The sequence below is a fragment of the Symphalangus syndactylus genome, chromosome 2 (genome assembly GCF_028878055.3).
Source record: "Symphalangus syndactylus isolate Jambi chromosome 2, NHGRI_mSymSyn1-v2.1_pri, whole genome shotgun sequence".
NCBI lineage: Eukaryota > Metazoa > Chordata > Mammalia > Primates > Hylobatidae > Symphalangus > Symphalangus syndactylus.
The window spans coordinates 128,452,041-128,472,406 of record NC_072424.2 but is presented as its reverse complement, the minus strand read 5'-3'; the positions used below and the strand labels follow the sequence as shown (position 1 = coordinate 128,472,406).

At 40.8% G+C, this 20,366-nt stretch overlaps 1 protein-coding gene across 2 annotated transcripts in view; it reads right to left on the bottom strand.

Annotated features, from left to right (window-relative positions):
- Positions 1-19,435, bottom strand: part of PLEKHG1 (pleckstrin homology and RhoGEF domain containing G1) — a 121,631-nt gene extending 102,196 nt beyond the window's left edge. The window contains exons 1-2 of one of the 2 annotated variants that reach the window (XM_063632253.1): positions 19,246-19,435; positions 6,123-6,628 (exon numbers count right to left, since the gene is read on the bottom strand). In XM_063632253.1, the coding sequence (XP_063488323.1) occupies positions 6,123-6,533 (411 nt within the window). In that variant the 5' untranslated portion in view covers positions 6,534-6,628; positions 19,246-19,435. The remainder of the gene's footprint in view (positions 1-6,122; positions 6,629-19,245) is intronic. The other variant, XM_055267423.2, reaches the window with a different exon arrangement.
- Between the last annotated feature and the right edge of the window lie 931 nt (positions 19,436-20,366).

Genomic DNA, 20,366 nt, shown 5'->3' with positions numbered 1-20,366 from the left:
CTATTTAAACTGGAGGGAAAGTATGGAGAGAAGATATCTGTAAGTAAAAAGACAATAAAATCTCTGACAATTCCCCTCTTCTCAACAGCCTTCTTTCTTGGTGCAAAACCTGACTCTTTTAGTCCAGCATCCTAGGCAGGTAAAGCTGGGCCAGGGAATGCCTACGCACAACCATTCCATTATGGCTAAGGAAAAACAGTAAGATGCACACTGCCCTTTCCATACCAAACAATTTTGTTTCTCCAGCAGGATCAATGGGAAGACAGGCTTAATCAGAAACCACCTCCACACTTGACAGTATTGTCCTCAAGGGAGGGGTGCCCCCAGGGCAAAAGCCAACTCATTCCATTTCGTCCAAGTCATAGACATCTCACAGGGCTAACAGCTGAGTGTCCAGGCAGAGTATGTGGTGAAATCACTGCACAAGCTCTCTGTGCCTGCGTCCTGGATTTCCTTCTTTCATTCTGCACAAATTTTGGAGAAGGTTTGCTTCCCCAGCATAAGACAGTTCTTCAATTAATTGGACATCACCAGTACAAAGAGAAGCCTCTTCTAGGCTATGGCAGTGAGGAGAATAGCTTTCAATGTGTTTCAGAGCACTAAGTGTGTGAAAAACACCCTTCTCTCATTTATCTTCCCTGACACTGTCTGTACGATCACTCAGTAAACAAAGAGTCCACATAGACTAACGAACACAGAGCTAGGGGTTGGTGATCACCATTCTAATCCTTGCTTAGCTACGGCTCTTGAATAATGCTGAATGCTTCCAATAAAGATATGCTTATGCTTCTGCTGTTTAAATTTTGACCATTAAGGCTAGAATACTTCGGGTTTTCTGTTTTTGTTTTTGTTTTTTTTTGACGGGAGTCTCACTCTGTTGCTCTAGCTGGAGTGCAGTGGCACGATCTCGGCTCACTGCAACCTCCGCCTCCTAGGTTCAAGCCATTCTCCTGCCTCAGCCTTCTAAGCAGCTGGGACTACAGGCATGCACCACCATACCCAGCTAATTTTTGTATTTTTAGTAGAGATGGAGTTTCACCATGTTGGCCAGGCTGGTCTCAAACTCCTGACCTCAAGTGATCCGCCTACTTCAGCCTCCCAAAGTGCTGGGATTACAGGCATGAGCTGCTGCACCTGGCCCCAATACTTAGTTGTTTTTTTTTTTTTTAAATACACTTTATGGATGAAGGTGCATGAAAAGGATATTAGCTCTCTGGCATATAATAGAAAAAGATAAAATCATGTTGTAATGAACAATTCAGCCACTTTTTTCACTAAATACACATGTCCTCAATATCACCAAATATGGCTTAATTTAGTATCTCTCAGAGCTCAAAGATGCCATTCTGTAGCAGAAATGTTAACTTCTAATTACACAGCATTAACATCATGAACTATTTTAAAACTTTACTAACAGGTTACAACAGGCCATGAACTATATCTGAGGCCAAATCTTATGAGGTTCTCAAAAGCTCTTTTATAGATCATTTAGAAAGATTAAAGAAACCCACCCTACCCATGACAGTCCCTGCCCAGTCAATCGAAGGTCCCATTAAACATTGAATAGACCCTTATTTCTGCTTTCCAACTATGGATTTCTATGTCTCCGCAAATTGTATCATTGGCAATTTAACTTTAAAAACTTGCTTTCATATTTATCATCTCATTTTATCTGTGATTGTGGTTAGGGGCATATATAAAACAGAAATAACAGCTCCATTGTTCCTTTGACTATAGTTCACGGTCAAGACCTTACCTCTTTCTCTAAAATGTGAAGTGTACAAACGTAAATGACTAGGAGCAGAGGATGGAAGAGCCATGGCTGGGGAGGGGACAGGGGTTGAGAGAGAAGGATCTGGGGAAGAATGAAGAGCAACAGGAATAAGAACCACCACATTTTGGGGTTCAACTTTCAGAAAGCATTAGGAATTCATTTCTGAATTCCTAAATGGCATAGGAAAGAAAAATACCGAAATATGTGAGATTATTTTAACACAATGTCTCCACATATGGGAAAGAAGGGCATCCACACTCTTTACATGTGTAACCAACATCTGGGAATCCTATTGCTCAACTGGGGTTAGGAGGATCTCTTCTCAGAAATAAGCTGCTCTGATATCTGGGACTGTGTTGAAATGTCAAATCATCATTCCTGCTCATGTGTTTTTAACTCGGTGCATACAGATCAATGATCTTTTACAAAAATGTTGCTGTTCACAAGTCCTAAAAATGAAATCTAAACTTGAGTGGTAAGGATTATGTATCTATACGGCATGCGGATAAAATGTACTACCAATGGGGGTAATTAAGATGAGAGGAGATTCAATAAAGCAGAGTGTACAAAGTCAGAAATCACGCTACTGTAGAAACTAAAAGTGACTTCAATTAGATGGGCTTCTTTTCCCCCAGAAATTATTTTTGCTTGGAAAGAGCCAGCTAAGGCTGGGCTCGGTGGCTCTCACCTGTAAGCCCACCATTTTGGGAGGCTGAGGCAAAGGGATCTCTTGAGGCTGGCAGTTTGAGACCAGCCTGGGCAACATATTGAGATCCTGTCTCTACAAAAATTAAAAAAAAAAAAAAAAGCCTAGCAAGGTGTGGTGGTGTGCACGTGTAGTCCTAGATACATGGGAGGCTGAGGCAGGAGGATTGCATGAGCCCAGGAGGTCGAGGCTGCAGTGAGCCATGATCATGCCACTGCACTCTAGCCTGGGTGATACAGTGAGACGCCTATTCAAAATAGATAAATAAAGAGCCAACTAAAAAAAAAAGTCCGTCTTTTAGGCAGGGTAAAAGTTTTATCATAGTAGGCTGTCAATGAGCAGCCCTTTTCTTAATTTAAAATTCTGCATTTGAAAAATGGAGAACATTAGAGAAGTCATTTACAACATCATACAAATAGGTTAGAAATAGATCAAGGAAAACAGATTTTAAAGGAGTTGATATTCTATGTTTTAAAAGAATACCCATATGACAGCTTTTTATTGGGTAGAGTTACTGCAGGCTTGACAATAATTATTTACTTTTCATTAAGAAAAGAACTCGATAAAAGTGGTCTAGCCATTCTGATAAAGTTGTGATCTGGAGAAACAGAGGTGGTCTCATAGCCAAAACAGGTGAAGAGGCTTCAACCAACTAATCCCTGATATGAAACAATTCTAAAGTTTTCTAGGAGGACAGGGTAAATGATGCAAAGCATTCTAGTGACTTCTGGAACAGGGGAGCATCTAGCTCTTCCTGCCTGGGTCCCTCCCTCTTCATTTGGAACTCTTCCTCCCCAGGAACCCTTCTTTCCAATACCCATCCCCTTCTGTGCCTCTCCTTCCCCTAATTTCCACCTCAGATTACCAGTGGGTTCATTAGAAATAATCAAAATAATAATGGTAAAATCACCTATTAAGGTTTTTTTTTTTCTAATTAAATTTCTGCTGTAGAGAATTGGCTAATCTGATTTTTTGTTTTTGTTTTTGTTTTTTTAAGATGGAGTCTTGTTCTGTCACCCAGGCTGGAGTGCAGCATTGCGATCTCGGCTCACCGCAGCCTCCGCCTCCCAGGTTCAAGCAATTCTCCTGCCTCAGCCTCCCAAGTAGCTGGGATTACAGGCATGCACCACCACGCCCGGCTAATTTTTGTATTTTTAGTATAGATGGGCTTTCACCATGTTGTCCAGGCTGGTCTCGAACTCCTGACCTCAGGTGATCGGCCCACCTCGGCCTCCCAAAGTGCTGGGATTACAGGTGTGAGCCACTGCACCCAGCCTAATCTGATTATTTTTGTGAAAGACTTTAGGTAAAACATAGTATACACAGTGATCACTCTCAGCTAGCAAACTTAGAGAAGGCTGACAATAGTGATGAATGTAATTTCCATTTACTAATTGATCACTATGTGCCAGGCACTGCTGCAGAGCTTTTTATACCTTATCTTACCCATTTCTCATAACAACCCTATGAGGCAGGTCCCACTTAGTAGTTCCATTTGACAGTTGATGAAACATGGCACAAACTTATAGCCTAAGACAGGGGTGAGCAAACTGTGGCCACTGGGTCAAACGAGACTCTAAAGAGGTACTGGCATGTCCAGGCCCCATTATTCACAGTGTATATGGCTGCTTTTGAGCTTCAATGGCAGAGTTCATCAGTTGTGACCAAGACCTTAGGCCCCATAAGTCCAAAACTATTTACTATCTGGCCCTGCCTAGAAAAAGCTCACCAACCCCTAGTGTAAAACACAGTTGATTCATGAATAAAGAAAAAAGGCAAGAACATGTGGACAGCTTCACACAGAACTTACACTGAAATTCCTTAGAAAAAATAAATTGTCTTTATCTGTTTTCTTTCATTCATCTCTTCCCTGTTTCTTCTCACCTAAGGTTTATCAACCAGCCTCAGGAAAAAATAAGTGTTAATGGAATACTAGTTCAGTAATTAAAGGTTTCTCTCCATAAGGTGAGTTTTAGATTAGGTAGAAAAGTTTCCAAGAAAGAAAGGAAAAAAAAAAGCATAGACCAAAGAAAGCTTTAATAACCATATGTTTCCTGAGAGGCTGTAAAATTTTTGGCCGTTTTACAGGTATTTCTTCTCAAGTACAAATGACATCATTGTTGAAATTTTTAAAAAACAGGCCTACTTTATCTTATGTTTGGTACCACATATTGTTTCAGTTGACCATCAATTGACTTTTCTATTTTTACTGGGAAGGTACATCATAACTATTTTTAGTAGACAGAGTCTAATTCTATCATTTGTGGATCACACATAGTCATGCTTTAGAATTCTTTTTCTAAAGCTATGAGAATGTATTTGGGGGAAGAACATGCTCATTGGCAATATTCTACTGTACTCTGAAATATACTCCAGAGTCAATGTCTAAAACAGGAAACAGGTAGTAACAAATGAAAGAATCTGGTGTATTAGTAGGCAGCAAAGCAAGTGTAGCTTTATAATATATAAATCTGCCCTTCAGGCCACGTGCAGTGGCTCATGCCTGTAATCCTGGCACTTTGGGAGGCCAAGGCGGGCAGATCACCTGAGGTCGGGAGTTCGAAACCAGCCTGACCAACATGGTGAAACCCCATCTCTACTAAAAATACAAAATTAGCTGGGTGTGGTGGCGAATGCCTGTAATCCCAGCTACTCGGGAGGCTGAGGCAGGAGAATTGCTTGAACCCGGGAAGCAGAGGTTGCAGTGAGCCTGGGAAACAAGAGTGAAACTCCGTCTCAAAAAAAAAAAAAGTCTGCCCTTGAGATAGTAATATTTTTAACTATAATTGAGAGTGAGTTAACATCTGAGCTCCTCTGATAATTCTTGCTTTATCCTTTAAAAGGACCCAGAAAATCAAAATCGAATAATTGAATTTCCAGAGGATGTGACCTGGCACATAAGCTGAGCTCAATTCACATGAAATAATTTGTGCAAGTAATTTTTAATTATAATAATAACACATACAAAATAATTTATATAGGATTACTCTCTGTAAAAGTGAACAGAAAGGAGACACTTGAGACAAGACAAAGCCCATGACCTTTCTCTACCTTTCAATCCTTTCCCCAAACACCAACCAATACAGGAATAGCAGACAGCAGCGGCTGCAAACCTCTCTGCACATTAAAATCACCTGTGCATCTTCAACAATTCTACCAATCAAGCCCCACCCAGGCCAATGAAATCACAGTTGCTAAGTGTGAGATTCACATCTCAGTAGTTTTGGAAGCTCCCAGATGCCAGTAGAGAGTGGTGATTAGGGTAAGGACAGCTGAGGGGTTCAGTCACACACCTGACACTCATGCTCCAGGAGATTTGAGTCCTCCTCCATCCTCACCTGCCCCACTGCATGTGAGTCACTCTGACATCTTGGGTGTAGGATTTATTAACACAGCATCCTGGTATGGGCACTGTATCATCATTCTTGCTCCTCACTCATAACTAATTTGTTAATGCAAATATTAAGAGGATGTTAACACAGTGAGTTACGGCCTTAGGGTTTCTCTTATTACTCTCTCTTTAAACATTCACATCCCTTCTGCCTCTTAGAAGACATCCCCTACAGCTGGCTTGGCTTTGCCGTTTCTTTTGCAAGCATATTTCTCCTGCATGGCAAACATTAAAAGCGAAGTCGGTCTTACCTCTACGATGCTTTTTAAATCTTGTACATAAGTCCTTTCGGTCTCCAGAATTTCCTGAACAACTCTATCCACGTAGAGGAGCTTGGGGCTGGTGGCCGAGTCTGTGGTCGTCTTGGGTGCCCCGTTTGAGTCCACTCTCCACTGCGCCCTGGGTGGCCTTTCACTGCCCTCGTCTGCGTTCTGTTGCCCCGTGGCGGGGTTGTCCCTCTGCAGCTCGCTGCTGGAAAACGGCCTGGCCGGAATCAGCTCCAGTTTTATGGCCCCCACCTCCTTATCCTGGTTAAACAAGCCCAAGTGGCTATTTGAAACTAAGGTCATTCTGCTGCCGAAGGAACCATGGCTGTCACGGGAAGAGGCCGAGGACGATGTGGAACCGAAGCTGACAGGTCGGTCACTATCAGAGAGCTCCATCGTCTTCAGTTCTTGAGGGCAGGAATGCCTGGCTGTCTTGGGATCTGGAACTTTGGTTACAGCTGATGGCACTTCAAGACGCAACTGGTGCCCATCTATATGCATTAAAGAAAATAAATAAAAAGGACAAGATAAGCAATTCTATCAAGCAGAGGGTTGAAAGGAAGTAAAAACCTAGCTCAAATAAATATAGTCAATAACAAGGTGGCCAATTACAGAAGGGAATGCAAAGGTACCTGTGGTGGAGTGAGATGCAAAATCAGTGTTTCCGAAGCATCATCTGGGTGCCTATGAGAAATGCAGAGTCTCGGGCTGACCTTGGCCTGCTGAACTTGAATGTGCACTTTAATAAGATCCCAGAATGACTTATAAGCATTAAAGTTTGAGAAACACTACACCTGTTGTCTCAAAAGTGTGACCACATGGAATGACTCATATACAAATTAGTCTAGATTCACTAAATTAAAGGCTGAGCGGTCAGGGCACGAGGAATCGATCACTTTAACAAGCACCACAAGTGATTCTTATGAACTTAAAAGGGACCCGACGTGATTCCTATGGAATTTTGAAAAACCTTGTTCTAGATTTTAAGTATTTCACCATAATTCCACAAAATTTTAGGCTAGCATCCTGGAGCCACCACTACTTGATTTAAATAATGCTGGCAACTTTACATTTTACTTGCATACAGCATTAAAGAAAGTGTCACATAGACAATAATTTTCTAATACTAGGCAAGAAAAAGATAGAGTCATACACAGCATAATGATGTTTCAGTCAACAATGAACTGCAGACTGGGCGTGGTGACTCACGCCTGTAAATCCCAGCACTTCGGCAGGCTGGAGTGGGCAGATCATTTGAGGCCAGGAGTTTGAGACAAGCCTGGCCAACATGGCAAAACCGTGTCGCTACTAAAAAATACAAAAATTAGGCCGGGCGCGGTGGCTCACGCCTGTAATCCCAGCACTTTGGGAGGCCAAGACAGGCGGATCACGAGGTCAGGAGATCGAGACCATCTTGGCTAACTCGGTGAAACCCCGTTTCTATTAAAAATACAAAAAATTAGCCGGGCGTGTTGGCGGGCGCCTGTAGTCCCAGCTACTCGGGAGACTGAGGCAGGAGAATGGCGTGAACCCGGGAGGCGGAGCTTGCAGTGAGCTAAGATCGCGCCACTACACTCCAACCTGGGAGACACAGCGAGACTCCGTCTCAAAAAAAAAACAAAAACAAGAACAAAAATTAGCTACTCGGGAAGCTGAGGCACGAGAATTGCTTGAACCCGGGAGGCAGAGGTTGCAGTGAGCCGAGATGCTGCCACTGAACTCCAGCCTGGGCGACAGAGTGAGACTCCATCTCAAAACAAAACAACAAACAGCATATATGACAGTGGTGAGAGCAATCTGCCATACCGTCTAGCCTAGATGTGTAAAGGGCTACGCCATATAGGTTTGTGATTATACTCTGTGAAGTTCATACAATGATGAAGTTGCCTGACAACACGTCTCAGAATGTGCCCTCATGCTGAAGTGATGCATGACTGTATTAAGACTCACACCCCCATTGAAAACTTACCCTCTCAACACAGCACTTCTCCAGATCACTTCTTAGAAACTGGCATTCCATTTGTGGCACATATGGAGTTATGATACTATTAGAGAGTATGTTTAATTAACTACAACTCTCCACAAGTACAGTTATAAAATCATGTAATTATATGACAAATATAGGAACTAAATTATAAGAACAATTATGAGAAAATGGCGCTGTCTTGTTTAGAAAAGGGTAAAAATAAAAACTATCTGCAAAGTCAAAAGGTCACTTAATGGTGAAACCCCGTCTCTACTAAAAAAAAATACAAAAAAATTAGCCAGGCGTGGTGGCGGGCGCCTGTAGTTCCAGCTACTCGGGAGGCTGAGGCAGGAGAATGGCATGAATCCGGGAGGTGGAGCTTGCAGTGAGCCAAGATCGCGCTACTGCACTCCAGCCTGGGCGACAGAGCGAGACTCCGTCTCAAAAAAAAAGTCACTTAATACCCACAGCATTTAAATATGATGTTGGGCCCCTAAAGGACCCACGTGAAAATTAAACATTCAGAAGCTATTTGGGTAAAACGCTCAAAATTCCAATCTTCTTCATTTCTAAGGCAGGGTCAACATTTCTCCCTCAAATAGTGAGATTCCACATCTCATTATTTCATAGAGAAATTTTGTTTATAGAAACAAAATGTCTTGTGACAGAGAATGTGATTAATAAAGAAATTTGCTTCATTTTGCTATGTTACCTTACCACAAAAACATGCTTACAGGTTTTGCTAGAAAAACAGAAGATGGAAACTTACGTTTGGAAGGTTATAATGTGACAAACACAGTAAAAAGAATACATAGTAATGATGATTTTTCAATAGTAATGTAAATTTGGTTAGATTCTATAATAAAGATCACTAAACAGTTGGTACTAATATTTTTAGAATATAAAGTATCCATTAAGTCTCTCCTTCAACATACTGTTTCTAGATAGTTTATATTCATGACAAGTATTAGTACAAACTAATGATGCAAATATTAAAGTTATGAATATAAAATGAAGGAACTAATTCTGAGTCAAGAAGGAGTGGTAAGACGTAGGAAATGAGCAGTTTATCTGCATAACCACTACCACATGCTAGAGTTTGCCACACATTTTTAAAGCTTTTGCAATATGCTTGCTGCTTGTTCTATAACAACTTTATGGCCTATAAAACATGAATTGGTTATAGTAGTTAAGATGCACTTGACCTAGAAAGCCTGATCCAAATTGGGTGTGGCAAAAATCCAATCAGCAGCCGTGCATTTACGTATGCTTGCAGCAAAGGACACTTGCTCACGTTTGGGACTGGTGTTGAGAAAGTCATGGGCAGTCCAAAGTAGGGGCGGACACAACAAGGTTTTCTTTCCATTCGCATCCTCCATAACCAGGACCATCAGGTTGATCTCAGTGCAGGAAATGGGCACTCACTTGGGAAGTATCTGAGGATATTTTGAGATCCCAAGGGTCCAATGAGGCTATGATTTGGGACTAAACGTAAGTTTAATATATTCTTTTTTTTTTTTTTTTTTTTGAGACAGAGTTTTGCTCTTGTCACCCAGGCTGGAGTGCAATGGTACGATCTCAGCTCACTGCAACCTCCACCTCCCAGGTTCAAGTGATTCTCCTGCCTCAGCCTCCCTAGTAGCTGGGATTACAGGCATGAGCCACCACACCCAGCTAATTTTTATATTTTTAGTAGAGACGGGGTTTCACCATGTTGGCCAGGCTGGTCTCGAACTCCTGACCACAGGTGATCCACCCACCTTGGCTTCCCAAATTGTTGGGATTGCAGGTGTGAGCCACCGCCTCCGGCCAAGTTGGATATTCTCTATAACAGGGTTGTAGTACTGGTCCACGGCCTGTCAGGAACCAAGCATCACAGCAGGAAGTGAGCGGTGGGCAAGCGAGCACTGCTGCTTGGGCTCTGCCTCCTTTCAGATCAGCAGCAGCATTAGATTCTCATAGGAGCACAAGCCCTATTGTGACCTATGCATGCCAGGGATCTAGGTTGCACGTTCCTTTTGAAAATCTAATTCCTGATGATCTGAGGTGGAACCATTTCATCCTGAAAGCATCCCTACTCCCCGACCCCCACCACCTCAACCCACCCTTCATCCTTCAAAAAATTGTCTTCCATGAAACCAGTCCCTGGTGTCAAAAAAGTTGAAAGGCCAAGACATTTGGAAAGGTCTACCCCCCACAGATCTGTCCATACTGTCTGCAGGGCAAGTTCTGATTTTCTAACCAGAGAAGAATCAATCTCTCCAGAATAGAAAACTGTCTTTCACACAGTTACAAAACTCTTGGCATTACATTCATGATCAGGACCAGAGAAAAATGGACACAATAGAGAGACACATTATTTTCTTATCATCATTTCTTTTCTCTGCTTACTTTCACTTTAAATTGGATACCCAATATTGGGACAGAAGGATTAAAGAGGAATAAAAACTGCTTTTAGAGGACCCTAGTTTGGGCTGCTAGAAGTGACAATGTCTTTAGAAATACTTTCAAAGGTGGGAAAGAGTGAGATGTAAAACTCAGATCAATAGGGACCCCTTCATGGATAGATCTTAAATAGCAACATGGACGGGGCACCGCTGCGGGGAAAGCTTCAAATGTTCCAATGCCAGTCCACGTACAGGCCTGGCTGCCCACCAGGCACTTTCTAAAATAGACCATTTCAGAAGTTTGGTGTCCGTAGTATTTAGCCAAGCTTACCACCTCAAACTAAAGACCTTCCAAAATTACCAATGACAGAAGTGAAACATTTAAAGTCAGGTCATATAATGGCATGTAATATGAGACCACACTTGCTAATGGCTAACCTTCTTTGTGTTGATTCATTGCTTAGAAGATAATTATAGTTTCCTCACTTAGGAAAACGCACCTCATAAAAACTGTCTAGCCTTGTTCTCACTTTCCTCAAAATAATTTAAGATTTCCACTCTGTCTGGCCTATTCTAATGCAACCCACCAATTATTAATCTTTATCTCTAGAGCTGTGTTGCTCCACACAGTAGCCAGTGGCCACATGTGGCTACTGAGAACTTGAAACACAGCCAGGCTGGGCACAGTGGCTCATGCCTGTAATTCCAGCACTTTGGGAGGCTGAGGCAGCGGATCACTTGAGCTCAGGAGTTCGAGACTAGCCTGGGCAACCTAGTAAAACCCCATCTCAAATACAAAAAATACAAAAAATTAGCCAGGTGTGGTGGCCTGTGCCTGTAGTCCCAGCTACTTGGAGTCAAGGCTGCAGTAAGCCATGATCGTGCCACTGCACTCCAGCCTGGGTGGCAAAGTGAGACCTTGACTCAAAATAAACAAACAAACACAGTCAGTCTGAATTGACATGTAAGATACACACCAGATTTCAGTAACTTAGTATAAAACTAAAAACATGAAATAAAATACCTCATTAATAATTTTTATATTTACATATTGAAATAATATTTTGGATTACGTTAAATAAAATATCTCATTGAAATTATTTTCACTGGTTTCATTTTACTTTTTTTTCTTTTTTGAGACGGAGTTTTGCTCTTGTTGCCCAGGCTGGAGTGCAATGGTGCAATCTCGGCTCACTGTAACCTCCACCTCCTGAGTTCAAGCAATTCTCCTGCCTCAGCCTCCTGAGTAGCTGGGATTATAGGCACCCGCCACCATGCCTGGCTAATTTTTGTATTTTTAGTAGAGATGGGGTTTCACCATGTTGGCCAGGCTGGTCTCGATCTCCTGACCTCGTGATCTATCCGCCTCGGCCTCCCAAAGTGCTGGGATTACAGGTGTGAACAACTGCGCCTGGCCTACTTTTTTTATTTTAAATTTATTCTTATTTTTATTTTTTGAAACAGGGTCTCACTCTGTCACCCAGGCTTGAGTGCAGTGGCACAATCATGGCTCACTCCTGGGTTCAAGCCATCCTCCCACCTCAGCCTCCGGAGTAGCTAGGACCACGCCACCATACCAAGCTAATTTTATTTTTAATTTTTGTAGAGATGAAGTCTTTCTATGTTGCCCAGGCTGGTCTTGAACTCCTGGGCTCAAGTGATCCTCCCATCTTGGCCTCCCAAAGTGCTGAGATTACAGGTGTAAGCCACTGCCCTGGCATCATTTTACTTTTTTATATTGTTGCTACTAGAAAATAAAAAATTACATAAGTAGTTCATATATATTTTAGTCAGACAATGCTGATCTAGAAGTCTTTGATATAATTACATTATTCTTGAAGATTTAAATTTACCTCTTTATCAATCTTTGTTCAAATAATAGTGAATGCAGAGATACATAAAACTCAAAAGTTTGCATTTTTGTTTTTTACTCCACTTATTAATGCACAATATTGTTAAAAATTAGCAAAAATGCAGTTGGGAGGTCATCTCTGTGTAGCAGATATTGGGCTAACTGATTTTCCATGACAAACTGAAACATCCAGATAAAAAACTGTAGGGCAAGAAAGCTTTTTCGTTTGCCTTGAGTGAAAGATGTTAGCAGGTTGTATTAGCATTTGGGTAAGTTGCTGCTTTTCTTCTCATAACTTCTGTCTATTCCAAAATCCCAAGCACAGGGCTAATAGTGTAAGAATTTCTGGGAATTTCTGGCCAAACCTTGCTAATGGCTTATATCAGGTATATCTTTTGACCCTAAAATAAGCTGGTTCCACCCACTTAGAGGATTGTGATCAATCTCACCCTTGGTAAACCTGGAGGTGGTGGGGGTGGAAGTATACATAGAAGAACCTTAGAGACTTACTGAGTCTCACAATGAGAAGCACTGGTTAGCCTAAAAGCCATCCAAATAAAATATTCTTTTTTTTTTTTGTGCCATCCTCAATAAAAGGAAAAGATGCCTAGACAGCTTCTATGTAGCTAGGCTTTCATACATTTTACTTCATGACAAATCCCTCTAATTTTTTCTGGGTGAAAAAACTGGAATTCCATGGCTTTTCTTTCTTTGCTCTTCCAACTTCCATTATTTTAATTGCTCTCTTTTGGAATATCACTGCCAGAATCAAAAGCAATGCTTCTTGGCTCTGGTTTCTTAGGCTGATTTAGGTTTCATGCAGAACGTTCCATGGCTTCCTGTGACCATATTTACATGGAGAAGGGGGACATTTGATGGGTCCTACAGCCTACAACTCCCAAGGAGAAACTTAGGAGGCAAGACAGAAATCCTACTCACAGCAGGATTGAGGGGTGATCAGGGTTTCCAAATTCTGCTCATTGCTATTCTAAACATCAAATACCTAGTCTGAGTTCCTTGGCAGGACAACCATGGAAACCAAGAGAACGTGTTGTGTTCAGTACCAATGAGTAGCTGAAATTATGTAGTTCCTTATTACACCTCCTGTGAATTACTCAAAGAGGGGAGGCCACAGAAAGACTAAAGTACACAGAAATAGTTACTCTACCAGCTAGTGATGTTCATTTAATATACAGCACAGTTTTGTTAGAGCCTCAACGTTGTAAACAACTGACTTAATGCTTTAAAAAATGTTTAAGAGACCAAGTTAAAAAATATACATTTATATATTTCAAAGATGACACTAGGTATTTGAGGAGCATCTTTTATTCCCCCACAGCAATACGGATTTTCACTTCTTGGTTTTCTAAACTATCAACTTGATTCTTGTTTAATGGTAGGGCCAGGACTATAATTCCTCATGTTCTCTAGCGTGCAGCATATTCAATTCAGGGAACATGATTTTCATATTTATTTGTAGTTACTTGGTGATGAAGGAACCAAGGAGTAAAAAAAAAAAATCTTGTTACCCTGTTAATTTCTTAGTTTTACCATGTAAATTTCTTAGTTTTACCACGTAAATTTCTTAGTTTTTAACCAAGGTACTACAATTACACAAGATACTAATGTTAGGGGAAGCTGGACGAAAGACATTTGGGAACTTTGCACTGTCTGTGCAACTTTTTTATATATTTAAAATTTTTTCAAAATAAATAGCTCAAAAATGTTTTAAATTAAAAATGTATTTTATTGAGGTATGATTAAATAGAAAAAGTTATACATATTTAATGTATAAAACTTGAACTTGGAGATAAGTGTACACGTGAAACTATTACCACAATATATGCCATGAACATAGCCATCAACTCCAAAAGTTCCCCTATGCCTCTTTATTATTAAACATTTTACAATAACAACACTTAAGATCTACCTCCTCGGCAGTATTTTAAGTATACAATATAGTATTATTAGCTATAGGCACTACGCTGTGCAGATTTCTTGGACTTACTCATCTTGCATAGCTGAAAATTTGTATCCTTTCACTATTACCTCCCTGTTTCTCCCTCTCCCTACTCCCTGGGAAGCACCACTCTAGTCTTTTCTTGTACGAGTTTGATTATTTTACATTCTTCATAAGAGTGGTGTCATGTAGCATTTGCCCTTCTATGTCCAGCTCATTTCATTTAGCACAATAGCCTCCAGGTTCATCCATCTTGTCACAAGTGGCAGGATTTCCTTCTTTTTTTTATGGTCAGATAATTTTCCCATTATGTGTATGTGCCACATGTTCTTATATCACATGCAAAAAGAATAAAAATGAACCCTTATCTTATACTATACACAAAAATAAACTCAAAATACATTAAGACCTAAAAATATGACTAGAAACCATAAAGCCTCTACGAAAAAAAAAAAAAGAAAAAACAGGGGAGAAAAGCTTCATGACATTGGTCTTGGCAATGATTTTTTGGTATGACACCAAAAGCACAGGCAACAATAGCAAAAAGCAAAAAGAGACAAGTGAGACATCAAACTAGAAAGCTTCTGCACGGCAAAGGAAATTATCAACTGAGCAAGGAGATAACCTACAGAATGGGAGAAAATACTTGCAAACCATGCATCCAACAAGGCGTTAAAGCACATATTTGTACAAGAAGATCAAGAATGAGAAAAGATATTTTGCAAAAATATTTTCATTCAAACAGGAGGTGAGGGGTTGAACAAAGAGGAACAAAGATTCCTTCAAGCTGTAAAGTCAGATACTACTCAGATAATTTACTGATTGATTCCTATACTAATTGCTATGGTATGAATGTCTGTGCCCTTCTCAAAATTCGTATGTTGAAACTCACTCACCAAGGTGATGGTATTAGGAGGGGGTGCTGTTGGGAGATGATTAGGTCATGAGGGCTCTACCCTCATGAATGAAATTAGTGCCCTTATAAAAGAGGACAGAGGGAGCTTGTTTGCTCCTTCTGCCATGTGAGGACACACAGGAGGCACCATCTAGGAGGAACAGGCCCTCACCAGACACACAATCTGTTGGTGCCTTGATCTTGGACTTCCCACTCTCTAGAACTGTGAGCAATCAATTTCTGTTCCTTGTAAGTTACCCAGCTTAAGCTATTTTGTTACAACAGCATAAATGGACTAAGACACTAGTCAATGGAAACTAAGAGGTATAATGGCTACCTCAGTTGAGTAGGGATTAAGCAGCTACTTAAGGCAGCTAATGCATTAGATAAATTGCCTTAGCTAAGGGGTGTCTCTGGACCAGTCTGGTGAAAAAGAACCTAAAGAAATTCCCTAGGCTAGGGGCGGTGGCTCATGCCTATAATCCTGGCACTTTGGAAGGCAGAGGCAGGTGAATCACCTGAGGTCAGGAGTTCGAGACCAGCCTGGCCAACATGATGAAACCCCTGTCTCTACTAAAAATACAAAAATTAGCCAGGCGTGGTGGCAGGTGCATATAATCCCAGCTACTCGGGAGGCTGAGGCAGGAGAATCACTTGAACCCAGGGAGCGGAGGTTGCAGTGAGCCAAGACCACATCACTTCACTCCAGCCTGGGTGACAGAGTGAAACTCTATCTCGAAAAAAAAAAAAAAAAAAAAAAAAAGAAATTCCCTAAAGGCTTTTTACACAAATGCAGCTGTTTTTACTTTTGTTGTATGCTTTTTTGTGTGTGTGGTGACTTAGTGTGGGGGATGAAGGAAATTATTTGGGGCACCCTAAACCATCATTGTGTTACCATTTAGAGAGGGACTGTTAGTTGTCTACCAAAATCCACTCTACTCTTTTCTTTAGTGATAGAGTTTTCACTGAGCACATTTCCTAACCTCCTCTGCCTTTAGATATTGGCCATGTGGTCAAGTTCTCACCAGCAGAAACGATATATGCCCCTTTGGGGGTCTATTTCTCAAGACATTAGATTTTATTACTCCACATTTTTTCCTCTTCATGCTGGAACCCACTCTAAGGATACCAGTGCCCTAGGGTATGGCAGAGCACAAAGACAGACAAAACCTTGAAGTCACTGGTGCTAGACATGCCCTGAGGCACCACATTCAAAAGTCTGGTTATCCTGACTCTGCCACACTACAGAAACCACATGATGAGACCGCAGTGATACACAGAGGGATGCCCAAGGAACCCTGGCTGTTACAGCCCCTGCTGTGTTTCCAGCCAAGACAATGGACATGCGGATGAGAAGCCTTTCAGATGACCCCAGCCCTGTCATGTCTGAGTGCAATTTTATGACAGTCCCCAAGCCAGAACCACCTAGCACAGCCTTTCCTGAATTCTTGCCTCACAGAAACCTTGAGCAATTATAAATGTTTGTTGTTTCAAGCCATTAGGTTCCAGTGTGATTGGTTAAGCAATGAGAGATAACCCAAACAGTCTCTATTATAACAGATGAGCCTTATTATGATACAGCTGCTACAATTCTATGTCAAAATTATCCTTAAAAAGCCCCCAAAACCAACCTCAATGCTCTTTCATGTGTCTCATTGCTTTTTGAAAACTGTATAGATGGAAAAAAAAAAAGCAGAGATTACATAACATCATGCTCAAAGTTGAACTATGAATCAGAGACTACATTTTCTAACTTCTAGTCCATCCTTCCTTGTACTCATAAAATAGTACCGTAGAAAAGGAACTTAGAGATCAGGAAATGAAGGACTCAACATAAGCTGCTTGTCTAAAGCACATGGTACCATATGCCAAAAGGGACTACACAGTGTGTGGCTATGTGTGCACAGGAATACATATATCCACAACCCTCTGTATAAACACATTTCAGAGAACCAACTGGAAATTAAATTATGTCCTAATACTCCCTTTTGGTCACAGGATTTGCATGTTTGCCCTGGCTCTGCACCCCCCGGGGTTTATACTGATCTTTGCATCTCTGGTTTCCTTGTATGTGAGGCAGCTGGACTAGGTGACTTCTCCAAGTCTCATCCAATCTTTGGGACATGACTCCAATCCTGAAAACTCAGCAAACCACTGGCTGTCACGACTGCACGGCCTCTTCCCAGCTGGAGGCACAGCACAAGCAGTTGCCCTCTAATAGCAGTTTCTTCTACATCCTACGAATGCCAGGTCTTGGATGATGAAAAACTGTGTATCACCGAGTTTTTCAAAGGCTACAAAAATCTCTATTTTTAATTTAGATTAAATAATAATCTATGCTCCAGCTTTGCTTTCAACAGTACCTTCCTGTTAGTGTAAAATTATCATTCTCAAGGCAGTAACTAAACAATGATGGTTATATATACAAGCTCCATCTGTATGGAACACACTCAGTTCCAAAACATCCCTGCACAGCTGGGAGGGAGGCACCAAGAGAAATAACATTTTCTTAAAGAAAAAGGAGGAGGAAGAAGAGGCAAATTCCAAGTGACTAACAATAGCACTCCGAACAAATAAATCCATCCATGAAGTACATTAGACATGTTCTTTTAAAAAAGGAGGAAGAGGCAGGGAGCAGTGGCTCACGCCTGTAATCCCAGCACTTTGGGAGCCCGAGGTGGGCGGATCACAAGGTCAGGAGTTTGAGACCAGCCTGGCTAACATGGTGAAACCCTGTCCCTACCAAAAATACAAAAATTAGCCGGGAATGGTGGCGCGTGCCTGTAATCCCAGCTACTCAGGAAGCTAAGGCAGGAGAATCGCTTGAACCCAGGCAGTGGAGGTTGCAGTGAGCCAAGATCGTGCAGCTGCACCCCAGCCCCGGTGACAGAGTGAGACTCAGTCTCCAAAAAAAAAAAAAAAAAAAAAAAAAGAAAAGGAGGCAGAGAAATTAAAGTGCCTAGTAACAGAGATCCAAGTAAATAAAGCCATTTAGAAGGTACAATGTAAAACGATTAAATGTCATGTCTTCTCAAATCTTTAAAAGTATAGAAAATGGTCATAATATATAGTGAGTAAAATGGGTAGTTTAAAAAACATATAATATGATCCTAATTTTGAATTTAAAATGCTGCTTATTGTCTACATTAGAAATAGATTGAAGGAATATATAATAAAATGTTAACACTGGTTTTACTGAGTAGAACAAATAATTTTGTTACTTTCATATTTCTCTGTAAATATCTCTTTTCTTCAATAGGTGTATTACTTTTATAATCTGAAAAAGTTATTTAAGGAAATTAAAATCACAATGTCAATTGGCATCAGATATCTAAATATTTTAAATTAAAATAATTTCTATATTCAATATGTGATTAAGGAATGCTGAATATATATATCTTTCAAAATGTATCATTAAATTCAAATAATGAAGCCAAATGCAATCAGATTCCAATGGACAACAGCACTGAATACAATCCACGTCTCCTTTGCCCCAATCATTGTTCCTCACAAAAGTATTTCTTACCAAGAAACACTCAAAATGGAAACTGCATTTTCTTAGGCAACTTTGGTTGCCACTAGACTCAGACTAAATTTCATCACTGCAGTTGCTAAGCATACATTTGCAAACATTTATTTTGTTCCTCCAACTTTGACTGCATATGAACCTCAAAAAGAAAGCATATGAAAATGTTGGCCATTCGGCCGTGACAACTGAGGATTTTAGAGTTCTCCCCAGAGTCAGACACACCAGCTTTCTAGATATTTCAACCTCACTTTAAGGAAAGAGCAAAATCAAATGAAACTAAGACAAAAACTATTGAAGACAGGCTGCAGTTCAGATGGAGGGGGAGAAAAAAATCATCTTCTAGACTTCAGCCTATCGCATTTGTAACAGAGAGTTTTCCTTGATCCAGCCAAGCTTCCGTCCCTGCACACTTGTGAAGAAAGCCCCCCCTGCGACCCTTTGTCACCTCCATGGACCTCTCTGGCTGCTCCCAGAGGGAAGGAGCGTTTGTTCCGGCATCCTTTCTTTGGGGACACTCACATTAGCACCTACCTCTGCTCCACTCAGGCTTAAGCACATCGTCTGCCTTCAGCTGATGCAGTGACCTCAGTCAGGTAAAAGAAACAGCCTTTGCTAGTCTGTGCAGCACCTTCCGTAGAAATATTGCATGAGTCAGCTTTTATCTCCCAAACCCAACACACAAAGGCTTTACAAAAACCTGATTTGCAACTTTCTCACTGCCTTTTTCCCCCTAGTGTGCAGACCACAGACTTCAGCATCACTAAGAGCCTTAAATGAAACATGACATCATTCAATTGAGAAACAGGACAATAGACACCACTGTGGGTAACTTGAAAATGCACACTTCACTGAGCAACACCCTACCACTTCCATTCTTTTGTGAACATCAAATACAACCCACACTCGCCCAAAGCTGCTGGGTTTCACCTTCCTGGCTCTGGCCACAGTTCTCATTAAACTCCAGAAAATAAGCAAGCTCTTTGGAGCTCTGAAATTTTTAAGTTCACTTCCTGAATCATGGGCTTGTTTCAAAGTAAAGGGACACATCTTTTAACTTTCAAAGTAAACGGACATATCTTTAAACTGAAGTTTTAAAATGCAGGTTGGGGTGGGGGTGGGGTGGTGAATAACAACCGGTGGAAGGCAGTTTGGATAATTAGTTTCTGTTAACAAGACACTTGATAGAATTTTAGGTGAACAAAGTTTAAGGAGAAAACATTTAAGGCTGACATTTAAAAAATCTATCTGAAGACAAATACCTAAAATTGATATGTACACACATTTCTTTGGAGAACAGTTAAGTTCTGTGATTTTATATTCATAAATACTAAGTAGTAAAGACAGAATGATCTAGTATTCGTACAATACTTTAGTAAGTGAGACCTTGCAATTATTTTGGGTTTTTGATTTCTCTAAGACCACCAGTCCTTCTTAAAATGCTATATCTATTTTTATAGAAAGATTCAGAAGGCGTATATTTGACAAAGATCTTGAGTTCTTTAAATGAAGGTCTCCAGAAGTACAAAAACGCTATTGAAAACAGATACCATTACACTGTGGAACTAAAATTCAAAATATGGATTATGTCCTTGCATAGACATCTAAAACTGAACTATTTCAAAGGATTAAAATCCTTTAAA